The sequence below is a fragment of the Nerophis ophidion genome, linkage group LG09, assembly GCF_033978795.1.
Source record: "Nerophis ophidion isolate RoL-2023_Sa linkage group LG09, RoL_Noph_v1.0, whole genome shotgun sequence".
Lineage (NCBI taxonomy): Eukaryota > Metazoa > Chordata > Actinopteri > Syngnathiformes > Syngnathidae > Nerophis > Nerophis ophidion.
Window position 1 is genome coordinate 39,520,884 of NC_084619.1, and position 12,385 is coordinate 39,533,268.

The 12,385-nt window shown below is 39.8% G+C and overlaps 1 protein-coding gene across 3 annotated transcripts in view; it reads left to right on the forward strand.

Annotated features, from left to right (window-relative positions):
• Positions 1-12,385, forward strand: part of bcl11aa (BCL11 transcription factor A a) — a 77,406-nt gene that overhangs the window by 1,558 nt on the left and 63,463 nt on the right. The window contains exon 2 of one of the 3 annotated variants that reach the window (XM_061910989.1): positions 1,234-1,692. The exons of 1 other annotated variant lie outside the window; for it this stretch is intronic. In XM_061910989.1, the coding sequence (XP_061766973.1) occupies positions 1,234-1,692 (459 nt within the window). The remainder of the gene's footprint in view (positions 1-1,233; positions 1,693-12,385) is intronic. One more of the 3 variants, XM_061910990.1, reaches the window with a different exon arrangement.

Below are 12,385 nucleotides of genomic sequence, written 5' to 3' on the forward strand. Positions count from 1 at the left end.
GCATGAAGTGATGTATTGTTGTGATGTATATATATATATATATATATATATATATATATATATATATATATATATATATATATATATATATATATATTAAAGCTTAAATCGTCCAAAACAAAATTTGTCAAAAATACTATCCATTTTAAGTAATACTATTTACATGATATGTTGTTTCTGGGTGTAACCAATGTTTCGTTGTTGTCCCTGAAAATAAACATAGAAATGCAATATTTACACAAAAAGTGCTTCATGATCCTCAAACACGCTGCAACAAAGGGGGTTTTATTGTGTTATTAGGACATCCTGTCTGTGCGTCAACTGATGCCATCCGAGCCATTTCCCCCGCTGAGTAACGGGCGTGAGGCTGCTGACCCGAAGTTAAATCACAAATAGTTGAAGGGGTGGGGGGGACCGTGTGGAGGATGATACCGAGGTGAAAGGGAGTCATGGCGGTGGATTTATCACGTTATCTTCATGTCCCAGTTTGCGCGCACATGTGTGCAGGAGTGCAGCGTTCGACTGATAATTCCTGGAGGGGGTGAAGTCCACATAACGTAGAACACACACACTCACACTCACACACACACGCGCGCGCGCAGACTTGCATTCCTATGCACTCCAACCCATCCCTTCTTTTATCAGACAAAATCTGTACCATTCAACCCAGACATTGACAATTAAAATCTATTTTTTGAATCCTCAGTAGGTTTTAAGTTGATTAAATTGTGAAATTGGGCGGCGAGTAAAGAAGGTAAAACATGCTCGGCGTCACACTCCTCACCTCCGACTGCGAGATCTTCTTTAAAAAAGGACACTGAATTAGGATTCTTTCATTCTCAACCCCCCCCTCCACGCCCTTCCCGCCGCAGGTTGGACAAAAGCCTTCTTAAAAGTCTACGTTTGGAAGGGGTGTGAGGAATGGAGTTGAATGACTCATTTTGGGTTCTTGGTGTACAAGTCAATGTAAGACCCTCAACACACATTTAACATGTTTGTTACACTTTTTCTGCCAAATATATTCCCAGTCATTGGCAAATACATTTCATTTCCGCCTTAAAACTATACTTTTGCAAGTTTCCTAAGCATCTGTTTAGTTTTGGTTGTTTTGGTCGCTTCAGTTCATATAAAAGGAAGGAAAGATGTATTGATGTATTTGCTTTCTAATTTCCTTCCTTTTGCTCACTCTTCCTCAATCCTCCCACTCCTATTTCTCTGCCTCCTCATCGCCAGCAGCCGATGCTCGATCCGCGGCAGTCATCTCATCGGAGGAGCTGTCGGAGCGCTGCTCGGAGCACTCGGAGGAGAGCGGCAGTCTCAACGGGCACCGTCCGGGCTCCATCGTAGGCCGGCTCACCCGGCCGGGTCATCACGACCCTCACCTCTCACTGGAGCAGGACCTGCTGACCTGCGGACAGTGCCAGGCCACCTTCCCCCTGGCGGACATCTTGCTCTTCATCGAGCACAAGAGGAAGCGCTGCCACGGGCCGCCCTGTCTGGCCGTGGGCCGAGGGCTGGACAAGCCCCCTTCCCCCTCCCCGGGCCTGGCCCTGACCCCGTCCCCCGCCTTGAGCCACCTGCGCGGTCGGAGGAGGCCCGTGGAAGTTGGCATCCAGGCCACGCTGGCAGACGACGATGACGACCGTTTCTCGTCGCCTCGGGGAATCTACCCCAAACAGGAACTCCTCCCAGGTAACCAAAACTGCTTTCACACTTCCTATAATGCACTGCGACTCTCTGCGTTTTGCACATGGCGCCTCGCAATTGGAGAAGCAGCTTCTCTGAGGAGTTTGTAGTTTAACTTTGGAGTGTGAATGAGGTTAAGGAACAAAATTTCTCATTGAACACACGTCTTAGACTTTAAAAAAAATAGAAGTGCCTAAAAGGGTAAATCTTCTCGCTGGGGTCCCTGTGTGGAACTTTTCTGTACTCTGAAGTCCATTTCTGTACATCATCAATTAGTAGCAGTTAAAGTAGAATTTGAATAACAGCCCAAAGTACTTCACATTGCAAGGCCCTCTTAAATAGCCTGATAGTGCCAGCATGATGAAAAAGGGTTCTTGAGCACTTAATTAAAGAGAATATAAGCTCAGTACACATAGGTCAAATCCTAAAGGATGTTAAAAATGGTGAATACAAATTGATAAAATACAAATGACGGCAATAATCATAGAAAATATCATTATTATTGCTATTATACATAATGGCTATATATATATATATATATATATATATATATATATATATATATATATATATATATATATATATATCTGTGTGTATGTGTGTGTGTATATGTGTGTGTGATTGTATATATATATATATATATATATACGTGTGTGTGTCTATATATACATGATTATCTGTGTGTGTGTGTGTATATATATACATATATATATATATATATATATATATATATACACATATTATATACATACATATAACACACTTCTATTAGTATGTCCTATCGTCGATGAGCTGAAACATTTTAATGCCGGGTGTACGGCACACGTTTGTCAACTTGAACCCTTTGTGGTAATATAAAAGTGTACTTTTAGCCTCTTAAATGTCAACTTTGTACTTTTGAATGAGAACCTTCTTGAGAAATAGTAGAGATATTTTCTTGTCTTTTTTATTGAGAGTGTCTAGTTTACTTTGGAAAACACAACATTTATGTTGTTTTGCGATAGCATATGGTGTTCTTTGTGTGTGTGTGTGTGTGTGTGTTGTAGCGTCACATGACAGGAGGGAGTACTGAACTGTTCTAAGGGGACTACTGTTGTCTAAGAAGACATGTTGAGTCTTGCTTTTGTAAGGATGAGGGTTGGGAGCAACAGCTGGAACAAAGTGCCTATTTCTTGTTTTCCGACTAAATCAGAACTCACAAATCACATAGTGCCCTTTGTGTCAGTTTTTTTGTGCACTTATAAGTGTGTGTATTTATGACATGAGAGTAGTGCGGCTTCTTCCTGAGTTTGGGCGTGCAGAACGTGTGTGCTTTTAATACGTGTGTGTGTGTGTGTGTGTGTGTGTGTGTGTGCTCGCCTCTCTCTTATGTGGCCTGAGCAGATGTGTCCGCTTGGTGTGGTTTCCCCTCTTCCATTGCCACATCATACCCAACTAAATTCAGCCTGTAAGTCCTTTAAACGTCTTCTTCTCCTGCTTTGCACCAAACCTCCAAGGTAAAATAGAAGAATAAGCCTCACTTTGCATCGTGAATCAATCAAACAACACGGAGGGGAAGAGTCACCTATATAAAGCATCCTAACGCCACTAATTATTTGCTGTGCTTCCATCCTTTCCTCCATGTGCATTTTAATTAGCAGCAGTTTTTAGCGGCCGCCTGTCTATTGCAAATGAGCTCGTGCAGAAAGAGAGCGTGTAAAAGACACAATAAAAATACACACATTAACATTATATCCTTTCCCAGAAATCCTAAGTGCTCCAGTTTGTTTGTGTGGAAAGTCATAAAGCAGTCAAGGTGTGCACACCCCACTAAAGAAGAAAATTATTGACAGCCTAAAGCACGTTCCACCTTTGACCTCCTCTGCATTTTGACAAATCTGTCTGCGTGAAAGAGGGTTTCTTTTTTTAGGCCTGTGAGTATATATGTAACCACACGCACACACTCGCCAACTCAACTGGGTTATTAGAGACATTTACATCATAATGCAGGCATCTGGGTGCTTCAATAGCGTTGTGTGTGGGAACGTCTCGGCGCACTCAAACCGCTGAAGAAAACAGTATAACGGGGCGATGTATGCCGTCTGCGTGACGATGCATCGCAGAAAAACAACAAGTCTCAGCCACATGTTTGAAAAAAACCCCAAACGCATCGAGTCTGATGATAAAAGCCAGTATTCCCCTTCCTGCCCCGTTGCTTTCATCCTAATTGACCCCAAACTGTCATGGCGAAGTAAATATGTCACCAAAAAATCCTGCTGCAGCTTCAGCCTTGATTAGCGCCGCCCAACCTTCCTAATGACAAAACAATGAAGAGGGGGGACGCTTAGTGTGTTTTTATTTATTCATGCTGACTTGTTGTGTTCAAGCCGCATCACGACTAATATATTTGATTTCCACTTACAGTAAATGAAGCCAGTCAGACATCAAATGAACTCTAAACACAAATATATCTTCTTTCCAAATAGAGCACGTTTTGTGCTCGATTCAGCAGTTATAGAAAGTGTCGTCGTCTTCAATCACTGTTGCACGGTCCAAATATTCATCCATTGTGATTTATTGTTTTTGTGTGCAACAGCAGTATCAGCCTTAACATATCTGCAGTAATTTCTGCAAATATGATCTATATTTGATGCTTAGTTTTATATTTCCATTTTGTTGTGGCCTGTTTTTGTTGTCCAGATCCGCCTGCATGATGTGATGGCTCCCTGGCTGCTTGTTGTGAAATGTGTGTATCTGTGGTCCGAGTGCGACAATGATGCTCCAGCTGCAACGCTCCGAAAAGCACAAAGCACCGGACTCGTGCTAGGCCGTCGCTATTTGCATATCAAAGAGCTACGGCCGTGGAGAGGATGCATTTCTCGTGTGTTCGCGTGTACGCGTTGGTGTGTTTGTGTGCGTTTGTGCGTGTGTGTGTGTGTGTGTGTGTGTGTGCGTGTGTGAGTAAGCGTGAGTGTGCATGCATTTGTGTGAAAGAACTGTATAAGCAAATCAGTGATCAGTGATGCAAAAAACAGCATACCTCCCCATTACCCCCCGCCCCACACACACATTATGCACCCTCTCTTGTCCATTTATTCTATTAATCCCTGACTGAGATCAAAATTGTGATTATAATCCCTCAGGCGCATTTCATTCAAAAAAAGCATAACTAATGTCTCAAAAGAGAGTTTAACGTGTGCATGTGCGTGTGTGCGTGAATGACCACATCTCTAATCCCGACACGAGTTTAATTGATTATAAAAATCTTTGTTTAATAATTTAATAACTTGGATTTATTTTTGTTTGTTTTGTTTTATGAATGCGATTGGCAATTGCGCGCCTCATCACAAGATAAAGAATAAACCCTTTTCTCGATGGCCATGTCAGTAACGACATTTGTTAATGAGCTGAAATGGAGCCAGAAGAAATAACTGTTCATCCTATTGACCGATGATGTTATCGGCCCACAAACTGTGCTACCCTATCAATATTAGCTCATTAGCACAGACATTATTAGTGATGAACTTCAAAATGTACTGAGACCCACTTCAAACTATCGATGGCATCCATTAGCACGGCAATGATGAGTTATTCCCATTCCAAGCCCGCTAATATGATAACTGTGTGTGATGTATTGTTTCCTAATTATCACTTTGTCAATGCTAATGCAAATCACCTTAATACATATTAGTTCATCTCCAAGGCCCACTTATTTTCTTGCTCGATATCAGATCCTCAGCCTCTTGCTTTTGTTTTTTTTTGTTTTTTTAATTCATTTTCTTTTTTTTACTCATGCATTCATCTCCCCCCTTGTGTTCATGTAAATCCAACACTGCCGACTGAAACTGCACCCTTTCGGTTGTGACTGGTGTGCATCTCTCACGCCGCGGCGAGCCTACAAAGAGATTTCACACACAGGCTGCCATCACTAATCCATTGTGGACCCTGTTTCGTTCTTTTCCAATGAAAGATTTATTAGTGAACTCAAGCGTAGCCGTTTTCAACTTGAATCTTCCAGTATGGCAAGAAACAAACTATTTAAATCCATCCATCCATTTCTACCGCTTATTCCCTTTGGGGCTGCGGGGGGCGCTGTGAGTTGTAAACGTAAATATCTTTCTGGATGCATGAAATATCAGCTGTGGAATGAGAGCAAATACATTAACTTGCTGGTGTGGCCAACAAATTGCATTGTGTTTTTTAGGCACTGTTCATGTTATTTATTGTAATCCCAGAAATGTGTGGTTTGGAGATGGAAATAATGCAGAAACAGGGAAGATTTTGACCAATATTAACAATAATATTGCAATGCAGAAATTATGCTATCATGTTCTAAACAGTATATTTTTGATGAGAATTAGATGATACGCTGGGGCATCCAAATGTGGGGAGAGGGTGAGTGGAAATGAGGCATTCGAGGTCTCCAAGCAAGGGGAGGGCTGGAGGTTTGTAAAGTTTGAAAAAAATAATTTCGACCAAATATATAAAAAAAAACAAAAAACGTCCTAAATGTTAATATTAAAAAAAACATATAGCCGTGAAATTCCAATAACAAGGTTGCTTCAGTCAAATTAGGAATGTCTGAGACTACCTACACCTCCTCATCGAAAATGCAAAATGGGCCGTTCCACCTGGATAGAGTCCAACCTTACTTTAAACACTTCACTCAACACAGACGTCATATTGTAGTCAAAGCTAACCTGTAAGCGTTCACACACAAGGATGAGGTGATATATTTATTGTTTTTTTACCTTTCTTTCATCTGTGGAGAAGAGTTGTAAAAAAGTTGCATATTTGCATGTCCTTGCACATAAATGTGGTGCGTTCAAAGACCCTCGATTAAAGATAGAAACACAGCAGTGATTACTTCTTAGAAACAAGGGTAGAGTTAGTTTGTGTCAAACCCCAACATGCAGAGATGGAGGCAGGCATTGAATAAGAAAACATAATTTAATTAAAACTAAACAAGAACAAACAAAAGGGGTACAACAAAGCGCGTGCACAGGCGGATAACAAACAAAGAGAGCTAGCATGGGAACTAGAAAATAAACAGACCTTAGCTTCCATGCTAGCAAAAACAAAAAGGCCTAGCGTGGAAGCTAGCAGGTATCGAGCAGGAAACAGAAGTCGTACATGTAACATGAAAACAAACTTGGAAGCAAGGAACAAAAGACAGTAAGCTACAAACCACTATCGAATATAGCTTACCGCAACGCTGCATTGACACAATATGATACAACACGACAAGTAGCAACGGCAAGATCGACATGATAAGACAATAATCCAGCACTGACTGGAGGACAAAAGTAGGTACAAATAGGAGCGGGCTGATTGACACCAGGTGTGGCCAGGTGCCAATCAGCCACAGCTGAGGGGAAAAAACGCTCAGGGAGAAACACAGGAAACAGACAAAATAAGAGGGCTGACAGTAAATACTACACATACAGAGGAAACCAAGACAAATGCAGAGGAAAACACTAAAACACAAACAAACTGTCAGGGGAATGCCTGACAAAGGGGAGACTTAACCCCCAGAAGATGCACTAATTATAATATTATCCTGATAATAATAAAGTATTATTAGGATTCATACCATCTGCTGATGATAATCCTATGTGTGTAAGAACATCTCTACTCTCCAATCTAAAGTAAAGGAGATACTGTTTAAGCTAATAATTTCAGGATATATGATTATTCATATTCTGGCCACTTTATATTGAATTTGTGGGGACTTTTTAGTAAAAACAACATTTTTATTCTTTAAAAATAACATTTTGGGTGGTTATTTAGATATGTTAATCCAATATTTAAAAAAGCAAAAGCCTATATTTGTTTTTTTAAATATGATTTTAAAAAGCTTGTTTCAATCATATCCATTCAATAACCTAAACATATCAGGTATTGATGCAACGACGTTGGGCGACGATGTGTCCGGAAGCCCAGATGTTGGTGCTACACCCATGATGATATGTCAAAATATGTTAGTGAACGAAAAATATGTGACAGAATACCTGCAATTAGACATACAAAAAATAGAGCTGTACCTCAACCTACGAGCACGTTGCGTTCCATGACCAAGCTTGTAACTCGGATTACTCGTATTTTTAAGCTGCCCTCCCAATTGAAATTGATTAAAATAAGTTTAGTCCATGCTTGGTTCTCCCCAAACACCACAATATTAACATGAAACATGCCTGTTAAAAAGATCAATCAAACTTTGAGATAAGATTTTTTGTTTGAAAGCAAGTAATAGTGGTACGGTATTTACAGTAATCAGTATATTCACAAATAATACACAGGTAAAATATTTAAAATTTTCAGAACCACCAGCTGCTTCACTAATTTATTAGTGCCCATTCTCAATACTTATTGTATTTGAGAGACGGTTTCTTTATGATGGTTGAATCCAGGGTGTACCCCGCCTACCGCCCGAATGCAGCTGAGATAGGCTCCAGCGACCCCAAAAGGGACAAACGGTAGAAAATGGATGGATGGATGGAATATTTTACTCTAGAACTACAGCGGAAGTTGTCCTTCCCTGAGCTCACACCACGCTTTTATGGTCTGGGGAGTTCTCGTGAGAAGTGCTGCTTTGAACGCTGGTCGTCAACTTGGTAGAACAGACTTCTCAAGAGTAGGGATGTATCTAGTAGTAGGTACCGGTAGTTTTTGGTACCGCTTCCTAATTGGGTCGGTCCAGAAGGACACACTGTAATCACAAAAAGGAAGCAAAACCACACAGAAGTTTGTAACAATAATATTTCCTCCACAAAAGTCCCTCAAAGTCAACAAGCTGCCACTGCTACAGTACACATTAAAACCAGCTTTGAATAATAACAAATAAGGAAGCAACACCACAAACAATTGTACCACAACAATATTTCCGCCTCAAAAGTTTATTTAAAGTCATGCACGTTCTCTCAGTTTAAAGTGAATGCACTTTACTCATGACCACTGCTAGCACACTTTATCAACAGTCCTTGTAGCGATCCAGTTATCCACAGGGCAATATTAATTCACTCAAAAAAGTGAATAATTGAAGTAATATAATAATCCCTAAAGTTGTTCTAAAGCAAGATCACATCCCCTGACAGGTCTCTTGTCACTGTCTGACATCACTCCAACACGCCTTGCAGAAATGTGTTTCAGTTCGTTCTGTCTCTTGACTCTACAAACTGGATTATTGAGCATTACACTTGCTCACTGGGTCTTTTTTATACATATAATGCACACTACACACACACACATACATCAGTAGCTGTCAACACTCAATATGGCCTCCGGTCTGTCAATCAAATACGTCCGTCTTCAATTTAAACAAAAATAACAATTCCTATTGTTACAAGATGCACACCCACCCAACAATTGTATTGATTTATGTCATATATTTGATTATATATCATGTAAAAGGTCTGTGCTCTGCACATGAATGAATATTATTTCCAGCTGAGTGTAATTGTAATTAATAGAAACAGTTAGGGATGTGTGTGCTGATGATGACAACTGCATCATTGCACCTTGCACTGAAAACACAGAGTAGTTGTGTTGTTTTAAGACTTAAAAAGCAGGTGTTGATAGAAAAATAACCTAAACAAAAAACTTCCCTGCTATGAGATGTTACATGATGTTGGTGGTGTACAACCGCTTGTGCTAATAAAAATTGTAATAAAAAATTCATTTTTTCATATCTTTATTTACACCAATTATGTATAGGACCGATAAAGGTACCGATAAATACCGGTATTGATGTTGGTATCAGTATCGAGAAAATTATAATGATATACATGCTGCTCACGTGCCTCCTTCCAACTGAATCTCCATATTACCGTGAAAAAGACTTGTTTTTTTTATAGCTGGACCCTCCTTCTTTGATTCTGCCAACAAGCATTGCTAGGCTTGAACTGCCTCGTGTTGGTCACGATAGCACTTCTTTCTTTATTTCAAATAATATATTTTTCTTCTTTTTCTCAAAGTTTCTATGGTTGGAGAACAAACATATGTCCATTTTCAGCTATAATACAATGCGGGTGAGGAGACCGGATGTTTAGAGGTGGCTCCTCCGACGTTCATTTAACATTTACTACTCCCCCTAACGGCATGGAGGCTCTCGTAATGTGAACTACGCTCACAAAGTAATCATGAAAACAAGCCGATACACAGCTTTTATCTCAAGATACTTGTAAGTTGAGGAACCTACAGGTTGAGGTACCACAGTACTTGCTAAAATAAAAAGTGAAGATGGCTGAATTCATCTAATTCTATTGGATTTAACTCAAAATCTGATTACACACATTAAAATGCTCAAAATATGTTCTGACCCATTTCAGGCAAATTTTATTACATTTTTGTACAAGGTTTTAATTTGAAAATGGCTCTTTTGAGTAGCATTTGTAATGTAACAGGAGTGAGTTTTAGCAATGACTTTTAACTAGATGGCATTTATGCTAATAGACACATAAGAGTGATTCAAGAAAAAAAAACAATAATAATGGGGTAATGAGACTGTGCTGAGGTTACAGTAGGTGTGGTAAAGTCTTATTACTGTAAAGAGGAATGACTTACTGTAGTGCTCCTTCCTGAACTGTTGCTGAAGGAGCTGCTCATGGCCTCCTCAGTGTTGTGTGTGGTATCTGTTGTACATCATATTTGACTCCTTGATGGTGCTCAGTTTATTGCCTTATGATGTTACACTTTTTTTGCTTAACGATTTGGTTCTTTATCGATTCTCTTATTGATTTTCATTTGGATAAAAAAAAAAAAGCAAACAATTTGATTAGCAACAAATATGTTTAGTTTCGGGGGAAAGAAAACACGAGTATACAAACACAACAGTGAGGTCTTGAAAGACCACAGCCTTGATTGGCTGGCAGAAAAAAATATGTTTTTTCGAAAATAACCATAGAATAAAAATAAAAATGTCAAGTAAAATGTTTAATATTTTTCAAATATAAATGAAAAATATAATTTTTTCAAATGTGCAGTGTTGAGCGCTCAAAAGTAACAACTTCATCAGTGAAAGACAAATACAAGTAAGTCATGTACGCTGCGCAATTTGTCAACCATCAACTATGAACATTACCTATTATTTTGCTTTTTAGGAAGCATGCGCGATATTTCTGATTAATCACGGTGTCTCCAGCTGTGGAGAACACCTCTCAGACAGGAAGGAGGCGTGCAAACTGTCTCTCAGCCTCACCGTAGGCAGTGTTAGTTGGTTAGTTTCCTGCAGTATTATCAGCAGACGACATGCTGACTTTGCCGTCGCTGCTGTTGGTGATTCACTTCCGTCTCTCAGACATTGAAACCGCGACATTCATTCAACGTTTTCACATAGTGAGTCTGCTAATGTTTCTGCTGGTCTTTTCTCAATTTCTAAAGTTGCCCTTTTGCTTTCTTTCTTGTGAAAAATGTTAAGGCTGTGCTTGCGATGTCATGTGTGCTCACAGTTATCAATAAGGGAATTGTTACCAAAAATGTGCTGGTTTTCAACAAGAACCGTTTTTTAATTCCCATCCCTCGTCAAAGTACTGAAACAAGATTTTAATTCGGTTACAGGGTGCTTTACAGCTAAATATGGATTGGAAAATGAAGTTCCTTTACATCCTGTATAGTGGAATGACAGCATGAGCTGTTTAAAGGCCTACTGAAACCCACTACTACCCACCACGCAGTCTGATAGTTTATATATCAATGAGGAAATATTAACATTGCAACACATGCCAATACGGCCTTTTTAGTTTACTAAATTGCAATTTTAAATTTCCCGGGAGTTTCGTCTTGAAAACGTTGTGTAATGATGACGTGTACGCAAGACTTCACGGGTTTTTAGGAAATATGAGCGCTGCACACACACACAGCTAAAAGTCGTTTGCTTTAACCGCATAATTACACAGTATTTTGGACATCTGTGTTGCTGAATCTTTTGCAATTTGTTCAATTAATATTGGAGAAGTCAAAGTAGAAAGATGGAGTTGAGACGCTTTAGTCTTTAGCCACACAAACACACGGTGATTCCTTGTTTAAAATTCCTGGAGGTGGAACTTTACTGTGGATCAGAGCGCGGTCAAGCAAATATGAATGACGACGGAATGTCAACCAGCAGGTTTCGGTGAGAAAATTGTGGTAAAAAGTCGCTTTTTACCGGAGATCAGCTGAGCTTGTGCCGTCCATAGCTGCCGTCGACTCCCCTGAGACACTGGCGTCAAGACACTCGTGGAGACACACCTCCAACTATCAGGTACTGTTAAACTCACTAAAACACTAGCAACACAATAAAAAGATAAGGGATTTCCCAGAATTCTCCAAGTAAATGTGTCTAAAAACACCTGAATCTGTCCCAATGCAATCGCGTTTTTTTTTTTCCTAGTTCGTCGCTATCAATATCCCCAAACACAAATCTTTCATTCTCGCTAAAATTAATGAGGAAATCGCCTTTTTTTCGGTCCGAATAGCACTTTTTGTTGGAGGCTCCCATTAAAATCAATGTGTATATGTGAGGAGCCCTCACCCTTGTGACGTCATCGTCTGCGACTTCCGGTAAAGGCAAGGCTTTTTTGTCAGCACCAAAAGTTGCAAACTTTATCGTGGATGTTCTCTACTAAATTCTTTGAGCAAAAATATGGCAATATAGCGAAATTATCAAGTATGACACATAGAATGGACCTGCTATCCCTGTTTAAATAAGAAAATCTCATTTCAGTAGGCCTTTAAGGTGAATCTA